Consider the following 24,352-nt stretch of genomic DNA (forward strand, 5'->3'; position numbering starts at 1 on the left):
AGAATTGGATGGCTAACAGTTGGATGGCTAACTGAATTGGATGGCTAACAGAATTGGATGGCTAACAGAATTGGATGGTTAACAATTGGATGGCTAACAGTTGGATGGCTAACAGTTGGATGGCTAACAGAATTGGATGGCTAACAGAATTGGATGGCTAACAATTGGATGGCTAACAGTTGGATGGCTAACAGTTGGATGGCTAACAGTTGGATGGCTAACAGAATTGGATGGCTAACAATTGGATGGCTAACAGAATTGTATGGCTAACAGTTGGATGGCTAACATTTGGATGGCTAACAGAATTGTATGGCTAACAGAATTGTATGGCTAACAGAATTGGATGGCTAACGGTTGGATGGCTAACAGTTGGATGGCTAACTGAATTGGATGGCTAACAGAATTGGAGGGCTAACAGAATTGGATGGTTAACAATTGTATGGCTAACAATTGGATGGCTAACAGTTGGATGGCTAACAGTTGGATGGCTAACAGAATTGGATGGCTAACAATTGGATGGCTAACAGAATTGGTTCGCTAACAGAATTGGATGGCTAACATTTGGATGGCTAGCAGAATTGTATACCCCCGCGACCCTAAGTGGGAATAAGCGTCATCAAAGATGGATGGATGGAACCCAAGCCAACCGTTACCTTAAAACCAGGGTCCGTACCCAATCCCACACAATTTGTAGGAATGCTACATTAATCTATCCGGTAAGGAATATAGCTAGCGTATACCTCGGCTCCAATTAGCTTCCCAGCAACACATTTGGACATCTCCACCTGCGTGTCACCCTCAAAGCACCTCCGTCTCCCAATAATCCTGCCAGGGTTAGCTGTCATATTTAGCCGTGTCCCAGTGTCGATTTGCAAAGCCGCCAAAAAAACATTTTTTGTGGCTTTTCTTGCAGATCCCAAAGTCACACGGCGCCGTACCCAGAGGGGTCGGAGGTATTAGCCGCATCTCAAAGAAACAGGAACAGGGAACATCCTCGCCTGCTAAAAAATTCCTCTCTCTGCCAGGCCACTTTCCAGACAAATCCCACACTCAAAAACGACAACCCACTCCCACTGGGGTATTTGACACGGTTCATTTTGACGTCGTTCAACAGCAATTAGGCCGAACTTGACATCCGCAACGCAACATGTCAGTCCTTGGTGAGGCTCGTGTTGGTTCCCAATCAATGATGTCACCGAGGCCCCCATCCGACCGTATATTCGTCTGTGGCGTCGCTTTCATACATGGTCAGCGTTTATAGAAAATGTTTTTTTTTTTTGCAATTTGAAGTTCTATAAAGTACTACTAAAGCTAATGAGAAAGATATTGGACCGTCGTTAACGCCTCCATTCAGTTAACAGTCGCCTATAATGGCCGGGTGCATGAGCCTATCCCAGCTGAATTCGGGCATTGTTTGATTATTTATTTATTCATTCATTCATTCATTTTCTACTGTTTGTTCTCACGAGGGTGGCAGGTATGCTGGAGCCTATCCCAGCTGACTTCGGGCGAGAGGAAGTGTATACCCTGTAGTGGTCGGCCAAATTGTTTGATTATTTATTCATTCATTTTCTACCGCTTGTCCTCACGAGGGTCGCAGGGTGTGCTGGAGCCTATCCCAGCTGACTTTGGGCAAAAGGCGGGGTACACCCTGGAGTGGTTGGCCAAATTGTTTGATTATTTATTCATTTATTAATTCATTTATTCATTTTCTACCGCTTGTCCTCACGAGGGTGGCAGGTATGCTGGAGCTTATCCCAGTTGACTTCGGGCAAGAGGAAATGTACACCCAGGAGTGGTCGGCCAAATTGTTTGATTCATTCATTCATTCATTTTCTACCGCTCATCCTCACTAGGGTCGCGGGGGTGCTGGAGCCTATCCCAGCTGACTTTGGGCGAGAGACGGGGTACACCCTGGAGTGGTCGGCCAAATTGTTTGATTATTCATTCATTCATTCATTCATTTTCTACCGTTTGTTCTCACGAGGGTGGCAGGTATGCTGGAGCCTATCCCAGCTGACTTTGGGCGAGAGACGGGGTACACCCTGGAGTGGTCGGCCAAATTGTTTGATTATTTATTAATTCATTCATTTTCTACCGCTCATCCTCACTAGGGTAGCGGGGGTGCTGGAGCCTATCCCAGATGACTTTGGGATTGGGTCACATGATGACCGAATGCGGGTCGCCCGGTCCCATTTTCGCATTGGAAGTGACATGAGGCCATGATCGATCGGGGTGCTTATCAGGACTCGGCTTGGGAGGTGGGGGGGGGGCAGCCCCCCCACACAAGCAGGTGTCCCCCTGAGGAGCTTTGGAACCATTCAAGCTCATTAATGAACTTCCTGTTCCTGCAAGGATGCATGCTAAACATTTAAAACCCCGCCGAGGACCCTTTGGTCGCCGCCCGCCATCACCGTGGTGACGAGGCCCTATATTTAGCCGCCATCACGGAAAATAGTAAAAATAAAATAATTCCTGTAATTATTCTCATTTTTACTCCGCCGACGTCACGCGGCTGAGGCGGCGGCGAGGGGGAGCCAGGAATGAGTCTCCGGCTCTTTTTTTTTCCCGCGCCCGTGTAAACCGGATTAGTGCTGCGCCTGTCCCACCGTGGCAGGGGACTGATTGGATTAACGGCGTGGAGAGAGTGCGGCGGCACAGCAGGAGGATAGATTACCGGCAACCGGCCGGGCTCGTCGATGGGCGCTCAGGAGCCCACATGGGGGGGGGGGGACTCTAAGGAGGCCTCGGACATCTTAGAGGGCCCCCCCCCCCCCCGCCCCGATAAGCATCTCGACACTCCGTGCTGCTATATCGGCTCTCCCGGCGCCGCCGCCGCCGCCGCCGCACAAGCTGCTTTTAGACACTCTGATGTCCGTTAGGATTGTTCGGCTGCAAGCGGCGATAAAGTTACTATCTGCTTCGCCTGATGAACGCTTGTGGCGACTTGCGAGTGTCTGAAGGCTTGAAGAAGCCCACCAAAAACGGAGACCCCGGGTGCTGCCTTCACGGATATGGCGAATTCGTGGGAAAAAAAAAACTGAATTAAAATAACAGTTCAGATATTCGGCGGCACGGCGGTCGAGTGGTTAGCGCGCAGACCTCACAGCTCGGAGACAAGTGTTCAATTCCACCTTCGGCCATCTCTGTGTGGAGTTTGCATGTTCTCCCCATGCATGCGTGGGTTTTCTTCCGGGTATTCCGGTTTCCTCCCACATTCCAAAAAAACATGCTAGGTTAATTAGCGACTCCAAATTGTCCATAGGTATGAATGTGAGTGTGAATGGTTGTTTGTCTATATGTGCCCTGTGATTGGCCGGCCACCAGTCCAGGGTGTACCCCGCCTCTCGCCCGAAGACAGCTGGGATAGGCTCCAGCACCCCCCACGACCTTCGTGAGGAAAAGCGGTAGAAAATGAATAAATGAGTTCAGATATCCATCCATTTTCTTTGGTGCGTCTCATAGGCATGCTGGAGCCTATCCCAGCCTATTCCCATCCACATTCATATCTATGGACAATTCAGAACGGCCAATGAAGCTAGCATGTTTTTGGAATGTGGGAGGAAACCGGAGCACCCGCATGGATGCTGAAGAGGTCAACGCCATGTTCTTTGAAGGTCACATCAACCCCCCCCCTTTTTTTTTTTTTTTAGGAAACAATAGCGGCAGAATAGCGCAGTGCTAATAAATATAACCTGCGTGCTCATTAGCACAAAGCCGCGCACGCTTCCGTGGGGCGCTTGATAGATAATGCAGAGGAAGAGCGCCCGTTTGATCCTTGAAAGAGGGAAAAAACCTGGGGACCGTTTTTCTTCAAAGCGGAGCAGGTAAGCAAGCATCCTTGAAACAACTCCACTCTTTCATCCTTAATTATTGCAGAAAATACACTTTCATTCCGGCTCCAAAAATCCTTATTTTCGCTACATATGGCAACATTTTACCCAAGCTAGCATTGCCTTCACACGCCACTTCCTTTCACGTCAAATACAACTAAAGTAAAGTAAAACAGCAACAATTTAGATGCTACATTTAGTGCCAGAACAAGCCAAAATTAAAAGGTTAACAATAAAATAAAAACAAAAAATATGGCAACATTTTACCCAAGCTAGCATTGCCTTCACACGCCACTTCCTTTCACGTCAAATACAACTAAAGTAAAGTAAAACAGCAGCAATTTAGATGCTACATTTAGTGCCAAAACAAGCAAAAATAAAAAAGTTTACAATAAAATAAAAACAAAAAAATATAAAGAATATAAAACTAAAATAATATAAAAAATAAATAATAAATAATATAAAATAATATATAATATTATATAATATTAATAATATAAAAATAATATGAAAAGAGGGAAAAATGTCATGACAATCCAAAATAAAAAAAACAACTTCAAAACTAAAACAAATAAATATAATGCAAACAAAATACACACAAATCAATATAAAATATTACTAAACCAAACAAAGAATACAATAAAATGAAGACACTGAAAAACAAAGGACAATAAAATAAAACTAAAGTAAAAAAAAATCATCATATTATATAAAAGCGGACACACCAAAACATCCTCCAAATATAAAATAAAATAAATATCTAATTGAAATAAAAACACACAAGATGATTCAAATGATTGAATTACAGCATTGATTAGTTAATCGATTAATCTAAAAATGTTAAATATAACTAATCAATAAAATGAGGGGAAAAACTTAATGTTATATAAAGTGGACAAGCCACAATGCAAATGAAAAAATAAAATAAAATAAAAAAACATCAAATAAATATAATGCAAATAAAAATAAAATAAGAAAAAACATTTCATGTTATATAAAAGAGGGGGAAAGAATTAATGTTATATAAAGTGGACAAGCCGCAATGCAAATGAAAAAATAAAATAAAAAAAACGTCAAATAAATATAATGCAAATAAAAATAAAATAAGAAAAAAAAACATTTCATGTTATAAAAAGAGGGGAAAAAACTTAATGTTATATAAAGTGGACAGTTGCCACAATGCAAATGACAAAAACTAAATTAATATAAAATAAAAATGTAATTTCATATGAATTGGACAAGCCAAAATAAAAAAAATACAATAAAATAAAAAACATCAAATAAATATAATGCGAATAAAAATAAAATAAGAAAAAAAACATTTCATGTTATATAAATAGCCAAATCAAAATAAATGAAAAAAATCCCCAATTAAATAAAAACAATTATACGTAAATACCGATTGAAACACAGACAAATGCATTCATATTAAATAAAACTAAAGTGAAATAAAAAGCCAAACATGTTATATAGCGCAGCCATGCCAAAACAAAGAAGAAAAATGGCTCAAATAAAACAGACAAATAAAATGAAAGACAAAAGAATGAAATTCCAACATCACGGCCCCATAAAGACTAAAAGAACATTAATGGGGGGGGGGGGGGAATTACACATCAACATTTGTATCCAAAATATTCCTGCTGTTGCCTTGGCTTGCTGTTCACATTTACTGCTAAAAAAAAAAAATGTCTGCCGTGCTTAAATGGAGGCGCTCGGGCTGCAAGCCAGCCTCAGAGGTGGGGTGGGGGGGAAACGTGAGGCTGTTGTCCCGTGGCAACAAACAACGCACGCCACTACGGCTTATCCTGCCAGGAAGCTCTGTGTCACCGCGTGTCATTTCTGCTCTAACGAGGAGTCTGAACTTATTTGTCTCGCTGTCGAATACCTGCAACCTTTATTTTCCATCCAGGCGGGGATTAATGGCTACCGGAGACGCGTCTGTCTTTCATTCTATTTTGACAAAATAAACAAGACGGGGGAAAATTAGCATACGCTACAAAGACGGGAACATTGCAGTCATGCTATCGGAAAACACCTGATGAGACGGGCAAGCATGCCGCACGACATCAGTGGCGCCATCTATGGGTGGGGGGGGGGATGTCCTGTGGAAGACATGCCAGCACACATGGAAGACAGATACTAGGTACCAGGTACCCAGTACCAGGTACCAGGTACCGGGTACCGGTACCGTCAGCCCTCCCGGTTCCAGACCCGACTGCGATAAGCACATTTCCTTTTTACCGCCTTGGAAGCACCCGGCTGATGAACAGCTTTTAATTATATTTTAAATAAAACTGATAGCAGGTCATTACCTAATCAAATGTGATAACAGGAAATAATATTTATATGTACGCATTTTTAATATTCGACAATTGCAATGTTTTCATGTAAAATTGGGATTTTTCCCTCATACTGTCATGTAAAATATAGATATTTTTTTACTTTACACATACAATTATGACTCATTTAGGAATACAATAATTATAAATAAATTAATTAATTAAAAAAAATAAAAATAACAATTAATAATAATAATAATAATAATAATAATAAATACATTCCGTGTAATATTTTTAATTTAATTTAATGTTGAAGTGGTAGGTTACCGGGATATAATTCAAAATTAATTAAATTTCTTGTAAAACTGCATTTTTTCTTGTAAAATTGTCACAAAACTGATAGCAGGTCATTCCCTAATCAAAAGTGATAACAGTGCATTATATTTATATGTACGCATTTTTAATATTCCACAATTGCAATGTTTTCAAGTAAAATTGGGATTTTTCCCTCATACTGTCATGTAAAATATTGATATTTTTTTACTTTACACATACAATTATGACTCATTTAGGAATACAATAATTATAAATTAATTAATTAATTAAAAAAAATAAAAATAACAATTAATAATAATAATAATAATAATAATAATAAATACATTCCGTGTAATATTTTTAATTTAATTTAATGTTGAAGTGGTAGGTTACCGGGATATAATTCAAAATTAATTAAATTTCTTGTAAAACTGCATTTTTTCTTGTAAAATTGTCACAAAACTGATAGCAGGTCATTCCCTAATCAAAAGTGATAACAGTGCATTATATTTATATGTACGCATTTTTAATATTCCACAATTGCAATGTTTTCATGTAAAATTGGGATTTTTCCCTCATACTGTCATGTAAAATACAGATATTTTTTACTTTACACATACAATTATAACTCATTTAGGAAAGTTGCAATAAATAAATAATAATAAACAATAAAAAATAATTAATAACAATAATAATAATAATAATAATAATAATAATAATAATAATAATAATAATAATAATAATAATAATAATAATAATAATAATAATAATAATAATAATAATAATAATAATAATAATAAATAATAATAATAAAAATAAATACATTCATTGTAATATTTTTAATTTAATTTAATGTTACCGGGACATAATTCACCCCATCCCTTGCGCCCACCCCGCCGGGTGGCAACACCTCCCCTTATCGATATTTCCGGGGTGAATTGTGTCCCGGTAACCTACCACTACAACATTAAATTAAATTAAAAATTAATTACATTTCTTGTAAAACTGCATTTTTTTTTCTTGTAAAATTGTCACTTTTCCTCAAAATGACGACTTTCATATTGTAAAGTTGCAATAATGCTTTTTAAAATTCAGATTTCTGTGAGGAATTTCTGTCTCCCTTTTTTCAAATATTTCAAATATTATTATATTAGTAATATGTTATTAATATAATTATATTATTAATTATTAATATTTTAATATTTTCTGCAGAGGAGACTACCTTATTTATAAATTTAATATTTTTGTTGTAAAGTCGCAGAAAAAATGTTTACCACTTTCTAAATATGCTTTTTTAACATGATTAGAGCCCTCTAATGGTGAAATAGCACCCCTATAGTCACTGGTATTGCCCAATAATAAGAAAATGCCGCATACATGTTAGCGTCCTGCGTTGGCTAGTGTCTCAGCTTCTCAGTTAGCTAGCTTCTATTTGGATTTGACTTCATTGGGCCATTTTTTATTCTTGAAATTCTTTCAATTTTCTGAATATAAAATTCAGAATTTTTTATTCTTGTTGTGGAACAAGTTTGATCAATTATTAATTTCCGGAGTTTCGAAAAAATGTCCCAAATTGAAAGTGCAAAGTGGCGAGGGACCTGCAGTATTCTCAAGGACTTGATGACGGGTTGTCGACACAAGCGGGTTTCCGCCGACGAGCACGACGGCGGAAACCCGCCACGGTCGGCCGCCCACGCGCCAGAATTATCGACACAGTCCGCCGATAAGAGACGAGAGCTGCTGCTGCTGCTGAGTGATTCCAAACAGCAGCGGCTTGCCAACAACACAATCTCGCCGTCAACGACTATTCAGACCTTCGCTTGTTGTTGTCGGCGCTCTCCTGCGGCGGCGGCGGCGGCGGTGGCGGCGGCGAGCGGGGAAGGACTTGAAGAAGGAGACGAGCGTTGTCCCAAATCGTCCCCATCTGTCACATCCTGCGGTTCTTCCAGCTCCCGATAAGCCTCGGTGGCGTTTCAAAGACAACGCTGGCTGTTTTTTTTTTTTTTTTTATACAGCAGCCAGCTCGGAGTCGGCGCTGCTAAATTATGTATCCTGAGGTATCAATTCATGCTAGCAAAAAAAAAAGTGGAAGCGTAGAAATGGCAGGGAATGTTTTAGCTGCGAGTCTCGGTGGTTAACTGTTGACTTCTTGGCTGACTTTTCCACGAAACCGACTCGCATAACGGCAGCTGGAAGTCTCGTGGTTGTGAATCGTGTGGGGCAAGCCGGGGGCCGCGCCCTATGAAATCTGCCTAGCGACAAGCAGCCGCGCAAAAACACAATTTAACAAGAAAACATAAAGAAGGGACAACATAAAAGAAAATCTGCAGTCATTTGACAGGAATATAGAAAAAGTTGTAATTTTGTTGAAAATTTGAACAAAAGTTTAAGGACACTTTCTCGTTTAATAGCATTAATGAGTGTCTCTAAACTTTTGACCAATGTTTGAGGACACCTCACGAGGGTCGCGGGGGTGCTGGAGCCTATCCCAGCTGTCTTCAGGCGAGAGGCGGAGTACACCCTTGACCGGTGGCCAGCCAATCACAGAGCACATATAGACAAACAACCATTCACACTCACATTCATACCTATGGACAATTTGGAGTCGCTAATTAACCTAGCATGTTTTTGGAATGTGGGAGGAAACCGGAGTACCCGGAGAAAACCCACGCATGCACGGGGAGAACATGCAAACACACACACAGAGATGAGCGAGGGTGGAATTGAACTCGGGTCTCCTATCTGTGAGGCCTGCCCTCTAACCACTTTTTCCGACGTGCTAAACTTAAACATTGCTTCATTCGTTTTCTACCGCTTATCCTCATGAGGGTCACGGGGGGTGCTGGAGCCCATCCCAGCTATTTTCGGGCGAGAGGCGGGGTACACCCTGGACTGGTGGCCAGCCAATCACAGGGCACATATAGACAAACAACCATTCACACTCACATTCATACCTATGGACAATTTGGAGTCGCTAATTAACCTAGCATGTTTTTGGAATGTGGGAGGAAACCGGAAAAAAGCCACGCATGCACGGGGAGAACATGCAAACTCCACACAGAGATGGCCGAGGGTGGGATTGAACTTGGGTCTTCTAGCTGTGAGGCTAACCCCTTGTCCACCGAGCAGCCACCTTTGAAACTCATTCATTCATTCATTTTCTACCGCTTTTCCTCACGAGGGTCGTGGGGGTGCTGGAGCCTATCCCAGCTGTCTTCGGGCAAAAGGCGGGGTACACCCTGGACTGGTGGCCAGCCAATCACAGGGCACATATAGACAAACAACCATTCACACTCTCATTCATACCTATGGGCAATTTGGAGTCGCTAATTAACCTAGCATGTTTTTGTAATATGGGAGGACATACGTGGCTGCACGGTGGTCGAGTGGTCAGCGCGCTGACCTCACAGCTAAGAGACCCGGGTTCAATCCCACCCTCGGCCATCTTTGTGTGGAGTTTGCATGTTCTCCTCGTGCATGCATGGGTTTTCTCCGGGTACTCCGGTTTCCTCCCACATTCCAAAAACATGCTAGGTTAATTAGCGACTCCAAATTGTCCATAGGTATGAATGTGAGTGTGTCCTCACAAAGACCTCAATAACCAGCAAAACAAGAACCCACGCTTGGCGTGATCCTTCAGTGACATTATGTGACTCCATACTGAAAGAGAAACCACATCATTGCTCGCAAACAAAATGAGGATGACACGCGTTGCGTCCTCGTACGCCGTGGCGGCGAGCGAATACGTGCACAGAATCTGCAAAGTGACTCAATAAATTATTCAAGTGGGGTAAAATTTCCTCAATAAATTCCCCACTGAGGGAGATAAAGGGAATAAGAAGGAGAAGAGGAGGGAAAAAAAAAAAAACAACAACTCGGTAGCCGTGAGTGCAAACACGTTCCTCCTTTCACGGCGCCCACGCTAACTGGTGCCACATTTATAAGGACATCAAATACCCGCATTTACTCGCCGGGTCGATGGCGGGATCCAGACCTCCAACGGCTTGACCTTTGACTCCTTTTTGTGCAACCTGAGACGCGGGTTTCATACATGATGTGAAAGCTTTTCGGTTTGAGATAAGATTTTTTTATCGTGGCTACAAAAAAAAAAAATCATTAATCACAATTAGGGCGGCACGGTGGTCTAGTGGTTAGCGCGCAGACCTTAGAAGGCCACAAAAAGGTTTTCTATATGTTGTGTGTCTTTTTATGTCCACTATATTGGGTCATAGGAGCGTATTGGTGATTATAGGGGTGCTATTTCATGTATAGGAGGGCTCTAATCATATTACAAACTGTATTTAGACGGCTGTAAAAAACAAAAAAATATATTTCATGTTTTTTCATGTAAAAATACTGTGTGGGCGGCACGGCGGTCTAGTGGTGAGCGCGCAGACCTCACAGCTAGGAGACCAGGGTTCAATTCCACCCTCGGACATCTCTGTGTAGAGTTTGCATGTTCTCCCCGTGCATGCGTGGGTTTTCTCCGGGTACTCCGGTTTCCTCCCACATTCCAAAAACATGCTAGGTTAATTAGCGACTCCAAATTGTCCATAGGTATGAATGTGAGTGTGAATGGTTGTTTGTCTATGTGTGCCCTGGCGACCAGTCCCAGGGTGTACCCCGCCTCTTGCCCGAAAATAGCTGGGATAGGCTCCAGCACCCCCGCGACCCTCGTGAGAAAAAAGTGGTCACCTATGGAATGGACAGTGATAACTAAAGGAGTGCTAAAGCTAACCTATGGAATGGACAGTGATAGCTAAAGGAGTGCTAAAGCTAACCTATGGAATGGACAGTGATAACTAAAGGAATGCTAAAGCTAACCTATGAATGGACAGTCATAACTAAAGGAATGCTAATGATAACTAAAGGACAATGATAACTAAAGGAGCGCTAAAGCTAACCTATGGAATGGACAGTGATAGCTAAAGGTGTGTTCACTAAAGGTGAATGAATGAATGAATTAATCACAATTAGCATCCTCCAAAAAGACCGCCGTTAGAGAGATTGGTCTCGGCCTAATCATGATGCGCTGTTGCAATAGTAATCCTGCCCTCTTTAGAGTGTAAAAATAACTATAGGGCTGTTATTTCACGTCTGGAGGGCTCTAATAATGTTAAAAATTGCATTTCGAAGGTCAAAAAAAAGGTAATTACCACTTTCCTTACCACTTTTGTGCAACAGCGACGTACTATATCTAGAGCGTTGCTATTTCCTGAGCGGGAATGACACTTGAACGTTCCTGAACAAATGTACCTGGCTGCACCTGTTCCCATCCAAGGCGTCCCACTTTTTATTTATAGGCGTGCCCGTGCAAGAACAAGCCGAGCGTCGTTTGAATGTAACCTCGCGTGCACTCAAACATTGCCAAATAAGCTGTGACTCCTTCTTAGGAGGCAATTAAATAAACGTGTTGTTTTTTTTTGGGGGGGGGGGCAACGACCCGCACGAACACACGTTGGCACCTCTTGACGGTTTTTTTTTTTGCTTTTTCCTCCAGTCAAGTCCTATTTTAGAAAAGAGGCCAAAATAAAAATAATACACAGCGGAGACAACGTCAACATAAAGACATGAAAAAGTGTTTCTGGGAGGGATACGGTACATACCGGTGAAAATGAGTTGCCGTGTGAGAATACACCAAATTGAAGTTTTGCTTCTACCAATCAGGAACAATTGATTGACCGCCAGCAAAGATCAACAGCAGGATCAATCAGTCCAACCAACGCAGTCAAAAATCTTCACAAATAACCTCCAATATTTCCTTTTTAACATGATGACTTTATTCCACAAATATTATAGCTTTCCCCCCAACCTGATCCACCAAAAATTACTACTTTATTTGGTTTTCTTTGTTTCTCAGCCGCACGGTGGATGAGTGGTTAGAGGACCTGGAAGACCTCTGCGTTCGATTCTCCGCTTGTGGAGTGAATGGTTGTTTGTCTGTATGTGCCCTGCCATTGGCTGGCCACCGGTCCAGCGTGTATCCCGCCTCTAGCTGGGATAGGCTGCAGCATCCCCGCGACCCGAGTGACGATAAGTGGCATAGAAAACGGATGGTTTCTTGTAATATTAAATATGGAATGGACAGTGATAACTAAAGGAATGCTAAAGGAATGCTAAAGCTAACGTATGGAATGGACAGTGATAACTAAAGGAATGCTAAAGCTAACGTATGGAATGGACAGGGATAACTAAAGGTGTGCTAAAGCTAACGTATGGAATGGACAGTGATAACTAAAGGAGTGCTAAAGCTAACATATGGAATGGACAGTGATAACTAAAGGTGTGCTAAAGCTCACACGGGACGTTTGTGGTTGGTAATTGTGTTAAAAATGGGTCATTGAATGTTTCTACTCTGGTGGGGGGATGGGGGGGGTCACATGGCCTCACTGTGGAATAGGGAAACCACACACACACACACACACACAAAGAAAACCACAAGAGCGCAGCCTAGAAATATCTTTTCTCGTTAGCGGGCCCCGAGGATTTCTTTAAAGTCGCTTTGTCAGGTTTACCGGAGCGAGCGTCTCGTCGTGCGTACGCTCCCGGTGCTAAAAGGAGAAAAGGTGCCGGCCCACGTACCCTGTAGTAGTCGCTGCTGTAGATGTCCCTGGACATGCCGAAGTCTCCGATCTTGACCAGCAGACCGTTACCCACCAGGCAGTTGCGGGTGGCCAGGTCTCTGTGGACAAAATGCTGCGAGGCCAGGTAGACCATGCCCGAGGCTATCTGGGAGGCGATGTGCAGCATCTGGGACAGGCCCAGCTCTCCGTTGGACTGCAGCGGCTGGCCGTCCACCAGGATCATGGCGTCCGGGCCGTGGGCTCTGTGGGACGGACGGGATGAACATCCACAGTTAGACCACCTTAGCGCACATTTGGGTGAACATTGGTCCATCACACCGCACACACACCGCACGGGGGCGTTAAGCTAGCATACCTTTAGCTAACTTTTATCATTCATTCGTTTATTGACTCGACTTCCTTGAGTCGAGTCGTAAAGCTTGAGGAAAGAGCTTAATCACTGTCCATTCCATAGGTTAGCTTTAGCACTCCTTTAGCTATCACTGTCCATTCCATAGGTTAGCTTTAGCACACCTTTAGTTATCACTGTCCATTCCATTGGTTAGCTATAACTAAAGGTTAGCTATAACTAAAGGAGTGCTAAAGCTAACCTATGGAATGGACAGTGATAGCTAAAGGACTGCTAAAGCTAACCTATGGAATGGACAGTGATAACTAAAGGTGTGCTAAAGCTAACCAATGGAATGGACAGTGATAGCTAAAGGAATGCTAAAGCTAACCTATGGAATGGACCGTGATAACTAAAGGTGTGCTAAAGCTAACCTATGGAATGGACAGTGATAGCTAAAGGAGTGCTAAAGCTAACCTATGGAATGGACAGTGATAACTAAAGGTGTGCTAAAGCTAACCTATTGAATGGACAGTGATAGCTAAAGGAGTGCTAAAGCTAACCTATGGAATGGACAGTGATAGCTAAAGAAGTGCTAAAGCTAACCTATGGAATGGACAGTGATAACTAAAGGTGTGCGGGACGGACGGGATGAACATCCACAGTTAGACCACCTTAGCGCACATTTGGGTGAACATTGGTCCATCACACCGCACACACACCGCACGGGGGCGTTAAGCTAGCATACCTTTAGCTAACTTTTATCATTCATTCGTTTATTGACTCGACTTCCTTGAGTCAAGTCGTAAAGCTTGAGGAAAGAGCTTAATCACTGTCCATTCCATAGGTTAGCTTTAGCACTCCTTTAGCTATCACTGTCCATTCCATAGGTTAGCTTTAGCACTCCTTTAGCTATCACTGTCCATTCCATAGGTTAGCTTTAGCACACCTTTAGTTATCACTGTCCATTCCATTGGTTAGCTATAACTAAAGGTTAGCTACAACTAAAGGTGTGCTAAAGCTAACCTATTGAATGGACAGTGATAACTAAAGGTGTGCTAAAGCTAACCTATTGAATGGACAGTGATAACTAAAGGTGTGCTAAAGCTAACCTATGGAATGGACAGTGATAGCTAAAGGTGTGCTAAAGCTAACCTATGGAATGGACAGTGATAGCTAAAGGAGTGCTAAAGCTAACCTATGGAATGTGGGTGATAACTAAAGGTGTGCTAAAGCTAACCTATGGAATGGACAATGATAACTAAAGGAGTGCTAAAGCTAACCTATGGAATGGACAGTGATAGCTAAAGGACTGCTAAAGCTAACCTATGGAATGGACAGTGATAGCTAAAGGTGTGCTAAAGCTAACCTATGGAATGGACAGTGATAGCTAAAGGAGCGCTAAAGCTAACCTATGGAATGGACAGTGATAGCTAAAGGAGTGCTAAAGCTAACCTATGGAATGGACAGTGATAGCTAAAGGAGTGCTAAAGCTAACCTATGGAATGTGGGTGATAACTAAAGGTGTGCTAAAGCTAACCTATGGAATGGACAGTGATAACTAAAGGAGTGCTAAAGCTAACCTATGGAATGGACAGTGATAGCTAAAGGACTGCTAAAGCTAACCTATGGAATGGACAGTGATAGCTAAAGGACTGCTAAAGCTAACCTATGGAATGGACAGTGATAGCTAAAGGACTGCTAAAGCTAACCTATGGAATGGACAGTGATAGCTAAAGGTGTGCTAAAGCTAACCTATGGAATGGACAGTGATAACTAAAGGAGTGCTAAAGCTAACCTATGGAATGGACAGTGATAGCTAAAGGACTGCTAAAGCTAACCTATGGAATGGACAGTGATAGCTAAAGGACTGCTAAAGCTAACCTATGGAATGGACAGTGATAGCTAAAGGTGTGCTAAAGCTAACCTATGGAATGGACAGTGATAGCTAAAGGAGCGCTAAAGCTAACCTATGGAATGGACAGTGATAGCTAAAGGACTGCTAAAGCTAACCTATGGAATGGACAGTGATAGCTAAAGGACTGCTAAAGCTAACCTATGGAATGGACAGTGATAGCTAAAGGAGTGCTAAAGCTAACCTATGGAATGGACAGTGATAACTAAAGGTGTGCTAAAGCTAACCTATGGAATGGACAGTGATAACTAAAGGAGTGCTAAAGCTAACCTATGGAATGGACAGTGATAACTAAAGGAGTGCTAAAGCTAACCTATGGAATGGACAGTGATAGCTAAAGGACTGCTAAAGCTAACCTATGGAATGGACAATGATAACTAAAGGTGTGCGGGACGGACGGGATGAACATCCACAGTTAGACCACCTTAGCGCACATTTGGGTGAACATTGGTCCATCGCTGCCCCCCTTGTTATGTCTCAAGTACACACACCACATGGGGGCGCTGCTGTGGAACCACCTCCTCCTTTTTTGTGTGCAGCGTTAAGCTAGCATACCTTTAGCTAACTTATCATTAATTTGTTTATTGACTCGACTTCCTTGAGTCAAGTCGTAAAGCTCGAGGAAAGAGCAGCCACACCGGATCGGCTGATTGCCGAGAGAAATATTTACACAGCGAGCACTCAGCATTAATTCACTGCGCTTATCACTTTCTAATCACGCCATTTAACCTCAACGAGGCCCCCGGTGGTGATTGGCGGTACTACGACTTGACTGCAAACTGAGAGCTTGTTTGTTTTTTGATTTTTTTAACATTTCTGGGTGACAAGCTGCCCCCCCCCCAACCCCCCTGTCATCCCTACATGAAGTTCCCGCTGTTCTCATCACCTTCCCGTCACCGCGAGTACGAGACGACACACACACACACACACACACACACACACACACAGGCTGTCTTTGTGCTTCCATCTGTCACATTTAGGCCAATTAAATGTTTTGTGCTGTGAGAGCGAGTGTAATAATGAATCTCTAATACGAGGAGATGAGCAGCACACTTTGGCTCGGCTGTCATGCTCGGTGTCACGGATGGAAAGTGATTTTTGTGTTATTAAAATTTTTTAATACAACGTCAAACACTTATTTTTTCAAAAAGGAGGCGACACGCGACTTGTACGTGATAATCATTTATAGAAAACCACTTTGAACAATCAGACATAATGAGTCCAGTAAAAGAAAGCAGATCCCGCTTAACGTCCATCAAAAAGCACACACACGCCAACGCAGCACGGCTGCATTACTGTCAACTGTCCACTGGGGGCGACGGCGGTCAATGCCATGTCTTGACACGACCGTGAGGTCATTTTAAAAAATATATATGGTAAATTTTGATTTATTCATTAATTCATTAATTCATTTACTACTGCTTTTCCTCATGAGGGTCGCAGGGGGGTGCTGGAGCCTATCCCAGCTGTGGGGTAGACTCTGGACTGGTGGCCAGCCAATCACAGGGCACATATAGACAAACAACCATTCACACTCACATTCATACCTATGGACAATTTGGAGTCGCTAATTAACCTAGCATGTTTTTGGAATGTGGGAGGAAAACCGAGAACCCGGAGAAAACCCACGCATGCACGGGGAGAACATGCAAACTCCACACAGAGATGGCCGAGGGTGGAATTGAACTCTGGTCTCCTAGCAGTGAGGTCTGAGCACTAACCACTCATCCGCCGTGCCTAAATTATAATTTATCAAAGAAGAATTCGCCCAGTGTAATGGTACAGCTGCTGCCTGATCGCAGAGTTGACTTTGACTTCCCTCTGATTCCTTACGAGAGGCGGGGTACACCCTGGACTGGTGGCCAGCCAATCACAGGGCACATATAGACAAACAACCATTCACACTCACATTCATACCTATGGACAATTTGGGGTCGCTAATTAACCTAGCATGTTTTTGGAATGTGGGAGGAAACCCGGAGAACCCGGAGAAAACCCATGCAAACTCCACACAGAGATGGCCGAGGGTGGAATTGAACCCTGGTCTCCTAGCTGTGAGGTCTGAGCGCTAACCACTCGACCGCCGTGCCTAAATTATAATTTATCAAAGAAGAATTCGCCCAGTGTAATGGTACAGCTGCTGCCTGATCGCAGAGTTGACTTTGACTTCTTCTCTGATTCCTTACATGATCATCCGTCAGCGCCAGACCAACATCTTACACTTGGCGTGAAACCATGTCATCATTCGCCGCCTCGCCTTTCATTCCAGGAAGGATTTTTTTTGCCCCCCCCCCACACACACAGAAGAACCTTCCTCGATCGGAGCGTGTCATCTGCTGGACTACTGATCGAACCCGAAAAGACAAAGGAGTACGCGGGCAGGCACGGACGGGGCCAGCTTGTGTGCCGGAGTCAAATGTTTCTTCCAGTGTAAACACGTCCTGGTGCTTTTTGTCCATGCTTATCGGCGGCCGCGCCCCTCGGGATGGTCTGACATTATTCTACAAAAGCAATGCCCGCCGGACCGTGAAAAACTACGTTTACACAGACGTATTCACTTAAGGCCCTCTGTCCTCCAGACCTGACCCTGATAAGTCAATTCCTGCAAAGATGTCTAAAAATTGAATATTTTCATATTATCTGTTTGTTGACCTTTATGATGATTATTATTGGAGCCCTCGAGACATGACATAACACCCCTATAGTCACCTTTACACTCCCATTACCTAATAGAGTAGATATAAAAAGGGAAAAAAGACTAAAAACCTGTTTATGGCCATCTCAATATGCTTTAACACTATTAGAGCCCTCTAGACATGACATAGCACCCCTATAGTCACCTTTACAGTCCTATTACACAATAGAGTAGACATGAGAAGAGAAAATGAGACATATAAGACATAGACATCCTGTTTACGACCATATCAATATGCTTTAACAATATTAGAGCCCTCTAGACATAACATAACACCCCTATAGTCACCTTTACACTCCTATTACCTAATAGAGTAGATATAAAAAGGGAAAAAAGACTAAAAACCTGTTTATGACCATCTCAATATGCTTTAACACCATTAGAGCCCTCTAGACATGACATAACACCCCTATAGTCACATTTACACTCCCGTCATCTAATAGAGTAGATATAAAAAGGAAAATAAGACTAGTTTACGACAATCTCGGTATGCTTTTTAACAGTGTTAGAGCCCTCTATACCTGACATAGCACCCCTATAGTCACCTTTACAGTCCTATTACACAATAGAGTAGACATGAGAAGAGAAAATGAGACATAAGACATAGACATCCTGTTTACGACCATCTCAATATGCTTGAACACTCTTAGAGCCCTCTAGACATAAGATAACACCCCTAGAGTCACAATTACACTCCCATTACCAAATAGAGTGGACATAAAAAGGGAAAAAATGACTAGAAAACCTGTTTACGACCATCTCAATATGCTTTAACACTATTAGAGCCCTCTAGACATGACATAACTCCCCTATAGTCACATTTACACCCCATTACCTATTAGAGTAGATATAAAAAGAGTAAATATGACTACAAAACCTGTTTCCGACCATCTCAATATGCTTTAACAATATTAGAGCCCTCTAGACATAACATAACACCCCTATAGTCACAATTACACTCCCATTACCTAATAGAGTGGACATAAAAAGAGTACATACGACTACAAAACCTGTTTACGACCATCTCAATATGCTTTAACACTATTAGAGCCCTCTAGACACAACATAACACCCCTATAGTCACATTTACACTCCCGTCATCTAATAGAGTAGATATAAAAAGGAAATTAAGACTAGTTTACGACAATCTGAGTATGTTTTTTAACAGTGTTAGAGCCCTCTATACCTGACATAGCACCCCTATAGGCACCTTTACAGTCCTATTACACAATAGAGTAGACATAAGAAGAGAAAATAAGACATATATACATAGTTTCCGACCATCTCAATATGCTTGAACACTATTAGAGCCCTCTAGACAAAACATAACACCCCTATAGTCAGAATTACACTCCCATTACCTAATAGAGTGGACATAAAAAGAGTAAATACGATTACACAACCTGTTTACGACCATCTCAATATGCTTTTTAACAGTGTTAGAGCCCTCTATACCTGACATAGCACCCCTATAGGCACCTTTACAGTCCTATTACACAATAGAGTAGACATAAGAAGAGAAAATAAGACATATATACATAGATATCCTGTTTCCGACCATCTCAATATGCTTGAACACTATTAGAGCCCTCTAGACAAAACATAACACCCCTATAGTCACAATTACACTCCCATTACCTAATAGAGTGGACATAAAAAGAGTAAATACAATTACACAACCTGTTTACGACCATCTCAATATGTTTTTTAACAGTGTTAGAGCCCTTTAGACCTGACATAACACCCCTATAGTCACCTTTACACTCCTATTACCCAATAGAGTAGATATAAAGACGTGGTGTCTTAGAATAGTCGACTATTTGATTTGGAGGAGTCTAATTGGACTATCAATCTGGCCATGGAAGCATATAAAAATGTCATGTGACCAATATGAAAGCATTGTGACTATTATGAATAAGAACCAGCCGCTTCAGGCGCTAGCAAGCCTGTCAACATAAACTGACTCATAACGGCTGCTAAAAGCATTTCGAAAAGGTCAAAGACGACTCCAGAAAGTGAAAAGCAACTGGTGTCAGCGGCGTCTTACATATCGCAGCACTACAAGCAACATGGCGGAACGGGTAAGCCTGTTAGGCCGACTTCATGTTCGATCCCCCGCGGCCAATTAGAATGCAAGAAATGAGGCCGCTAACGGAGAGTTGTTGTTTTTCCACGCCGTGTTGCTCACATTCCATGTGAACTTTTTCTGACCGCGTTTCGCTTGCGATGAGTTTCTTCTCTCCACTTCCTGTTCGGTAAAGTACTTCCTACGGTGGCTATTATCTCAATTACGTCACATTAGTGACCCCTAGTGGCCAGTGTAGAACACTACACATCACTGAGTCTTATGAATGCCTTATTTGTGTGTGTGTATTTGCCTTTAGAGAGCGGCAAATTAGCTAAAATGCTAACATGCTGAAAGCTAGCTTGGTAGCATCTTGCAAGTAGGTACCAAGTCCCAAAAGTGTTCAGGCGGTCCCGATAGTGTCCCGACATCATGCCATGTGTGTATTTGGCTTCATAAATGAGTAAATTAGCTAAAATGCTAACATGCTAAGAGGTAGCATAGTAGCATCTAGCAAGAAAGCACCAAGTCCATTAAGTGTTAAGGCATTCCCATAGTGTCCCGACATCATTTCATGTGTGTATTTGCCTTTAGACATGACTAAATTATCTTAAATGCTAACATGCTAATGGCTACCATGCTAGCACATAACAAGAGGGCCTCAAGTTTAGAAACTGCCAAGGTTGGCGGATAACCTCTCTGCATCATGCCATGTGTGTATTTGCCTTTAGACATGAGTAAATTAGCTTAAATGCTAACATGCTGAGAGCTAGCTTGGTAGCATCTTGCAAGTAGGTACCAAGTCCCAAAAGTGTTCAGGCGGTCCCGATAGTGTCCCGACATCATGCCATGTGTGTATTTGGCTTCATAAATGAGTAAATTAGCTAAAATGCTAACATGCTAAGAGGTAGCATAGTAGCATCTAGCAAGAAAGCACCAAGTCCATTAAGTGTTAAGGCATTCCCATAGTGTCCGACATCATTTCATGTGTGTATTTGCCTTTAGACATGACTAAATTATCTTAAATGCTAACATGCTAACGGCTACCATGCTAGCACATAACAAGAGGGTCTCAAGTTTAGAAACTGCCAAGGTTGGCGGATAACCTCTCTGCATCATGCCATGTGTGTATTTGCCTTTAGACATGAGTAAATTAGCTTAAATGCTAACATGCTGAGAGCTAGCTTGGTAGCATCTTGCAAGTAGGTACCAATTCCCAAAAGTGTTCAGGCGGTCCCGATAGTGTCCCGACATCATGCCATGTGTGTATTTGGCTTCATAAATGAGTAAATTAGCTAAAATGCTAGCATGCTAAGAGGTAGCATAGTAGCATCTAGCAAGAAAGCACCAAGTCCATTAAGTGTTAAGGCATTCCCATAGTGTCCCGACATCATTTCATGTGTGTATTTGCCTTTAGACATGACTAAATTATCTTAAATGCTAACATGCTAATGGCTACCATGCTAGCACATAAGAGGGCCTCAAGTTTAGAAACTGCCAAGGTTGGCGGATAACCTCTCTGCACCATGCCATGTGTGTATTTGCCTTTAGAAATGAGTAAAGTAGCTTAAATGTTAACATGCTAACGGCTACCATGCTAGCACCTAGCAAGAGGGCCTCAAGTTTAGAAACTGCCAAGGTTGGCGGATAACCTCTCTGCATCATGCCATGTGTGTATTTGCCTTTAGAAATGAGTAAATTAGCTTAAATGCTAACAGGCTAACATGCTAACGGCTACCATGCTAGCACCTAGCAAGAGGGCCTCAAGTTTAGAAACTGCCAAGGTTGTCCTATAACCTCCCTGCATCATGCCATGTGTGTATTTGCCTTTAGACATGTATAAATTAGCCACAATGCTAACTTGCTAATAGTCATCATGCTAGCTTTGCAGCTGTCTATGGGGCTTGTATGGATGAGGATAGCTATATACATATATATATATTGGACTAATAATGGCTCATATTTAACCCCAAAACAGCGATGATTTATTTCATATGTCTTTGAAAAACTATGATAGAATGAAGCCACCAAATCTGAAGCGCTGAGTTGCAAAGGGATTACTTTAGTCATAAATAGCTAATAAAGCCGTCGTTTGTCAAAAATGAGTCAATTAATAAATGATCACTTGAATACGGCCGATTATTAATGCAACAAATATGCATATTTAAGTACGTATTCAGCAAAACGATCAAACTAAAATACAAAAAGATATGAGGCATTGTAATTGACAATGCAGTAGCGTACTCTACATTGGCCACTAGGTGTCAGCGTTCAGCAAGACGGCCACTAGAGGGAACACATTTTTATCAATTTTTATCAATTTTTATCTATTATGTACATATTTTTCTATCCACTAAATATGCTAATACAAAAATAAGGGTGACTATAGGGGTGTTATTTTGTGTCTAGAGAGCTTGCATAATGTTAATAAGCCGATTTTCTATGCAAATATTTCCTTTTTTAATCTACTTCACAGAAATGCACCAATTAATCGTGATTAATGAACCAATTAATCGCGATAAACAAGGGACGACTGCAAATCAAAGTCTCCGCCCGCCACCACTTGAAAGGAGTTATAAATTTGATTCAGCAAACAGGCTAACCTAGCATGATGCTTCTGTTAGCCACTTCCTGTATGTGATGGATAAGTGAGCAGTTAGTCTTAGAGAGGCGTGGCCAAAGACAGCTCATTAGCATTAAAGGTACATACACACCAAACTAGGTGATCACTAGAAGCACTTTTTGAGGATCTAGATCCACCAACTGACCTGAGGAACTTGTTGAGGTCTCCGTGCTTCATGTACTCAAAGACCATGATGAGCGGGTCGCCGTCCACGCACACGCCGTAGAACTTGACGATGTGGTCGTGCTGCAGATTGGTCAGAAGCTCCGCCTCCCTCTGGAAGTCCTTTCTCGCCGACAGGTTGGGGTCCTTCAGCGTCTGGAGGAGGAGGAGGAGGAGAGAAGACGTGGGACACAAAGACCACAGTCAGAGGATGTTGGCCTTGCTTTCATGTTGCTATCGTTCCGCCGCAAGGTATGCGGGGCAACCTGGCAGTTGGTGAGGTTCATAAAGGAGTGAAAGGATGACATGATGGAAGGAATCATCTGGAAGATCTCCACATAGCTGACCGACCCTTTGACGCCCCTGCACGACCTGAGGTGCAGGTCATTTGGCGCCGTCAGGTGAGAAGAACATGTCCCTTCTCAGGTTATCGGACCCTACTCAGCAGCAGTAGCCAATGAGATCGATCTTCTCATTGGACTTTTTCCATCCATGAGTCTCAGGATGTTCTTCACCGGTTTGGAATGACGTGACGGACGAGGACGGAGACGACATTCTCCAAACATTCCAGAGGCTAGCGGGAATGTTCCTCCAGGTGCTGAAGATTGGATGGTCCTCAAGAGTCAGTTTACTCCTCTGGAAGGAATCATCTTGAAGATCTCCACATTGCTGACCGCCCTTTGACGCCCCTGCCAGGAACATTTGGCGCCATCAGGGGAGAAGAACATGTTCCTTCTCAGGTTATCGGACCCTACTCAGCAGCAGTAGCCAATGAGATCGATCTTCTCATTCGACTTTTTCCATCCATGAACCTCAGGATGTTCTTCACCGGTTTGGAATGACGTGACGGACGAGGATGGAGGAGAGGAGACGACATTCTTCAAACATTCCAGGAGGCTAGCGGGAATGTTCCTCCAGGTGCTGAAGATGCCTTCACTGTCTGGAACTCATCATATGGAAGATCTCCACATAGCTGACCACCCTTTGACGCCCCTGCACAACCTGAGGTGCAGGTCATTTGGTGCCGTCAGGAGAGAAGAACATGTTCCTTCTCAGGTTATCGGACCCTACTCAGCAGAGGTAGCCAATGAAATCGATCTTCTGATTCGACTTTTTCCATCCATGAGCCTCAGGATGTTCTTCTTTGGAATGACGTGACGGACGAGGACGGAGGAGAGGAGACGACATTCTCCAAACATTCCAGGAGGCTGGCAGGAATGTTCCTCCAGGTGCTGAAGATGGGATGGTCCTCAAGAGTCAGTTTACTCCTCTGGAAGGAATCATCTGGAAGATCTCCACATCGCTGACCGCTCTTTGACGCCCCTGCCAGGAACATTTGGCGCCGTCAGGGGAGAAGAACATGTTCCTCCTCAGGTTATCGGACCCTACTCAGCACTACCCTACTCTCTATCTTCTCATTGGACTTTTTCCATCCATGATCCTCAGGATGTTCTTCACCGGTTTGGAATGACGTGACGGTCTTACTGCGTCCAAGCTCGGCAGCAATGGCGGCACCAGAGGCCTTGCTTGCTGATGCAAGCTCAACCATCAAA

The 24,352-nt window shown here is 42.6% G+C and overlaps 1 protein-coding gene across 2 annotated transcripts in view; it reads right to left on the minus strand.

Annotated features, from left to right (window-relative positions):
* ntrk3b (neurotrophic tyrosine kinase, receptor, type 3b) overlaps nt 1–24,352 on the minus strand; it is a 273,184-nt gene that overhangs the window by 11,730 nt on the left and 237,102 nt on the right. For both annotated transcript variants that reach the window (XM_078792754.1, XM_078792752.1), the window contains 2 exons: nt 22,783–22,955; nt 13,010–13,253 (listed from right to left, as the gene is read on the minus strand). In XM_078792754.1, coding sequence (XP_078648880.1) covers nt 13,010–13,253; nt 22,783–22,955 — 417 coding nt within the window. The remainder of the gene's footprint in view (nt 1–13,009; nt 13,254–22,782; nt 22,956–24,352) is intronic.

The sequence above is a fragment of the Doryrhamphus excisus genome, linkage group LG1 (genome assembly GCF_037039965.1).
Source record: "Doryrhamphus excisus strain RoL-2023G ecotype Guam linkage group LG1, RoL_Dexc_Guam_v1.1, whole genome shotgun sequence".
Lineage (NCBI taxonomy): Eukaryota > Metazoa > Chordata > Actinopteri > Syngnathiformes > Syngnathidae > Doryrhamphus > Doryrhamphus excisus.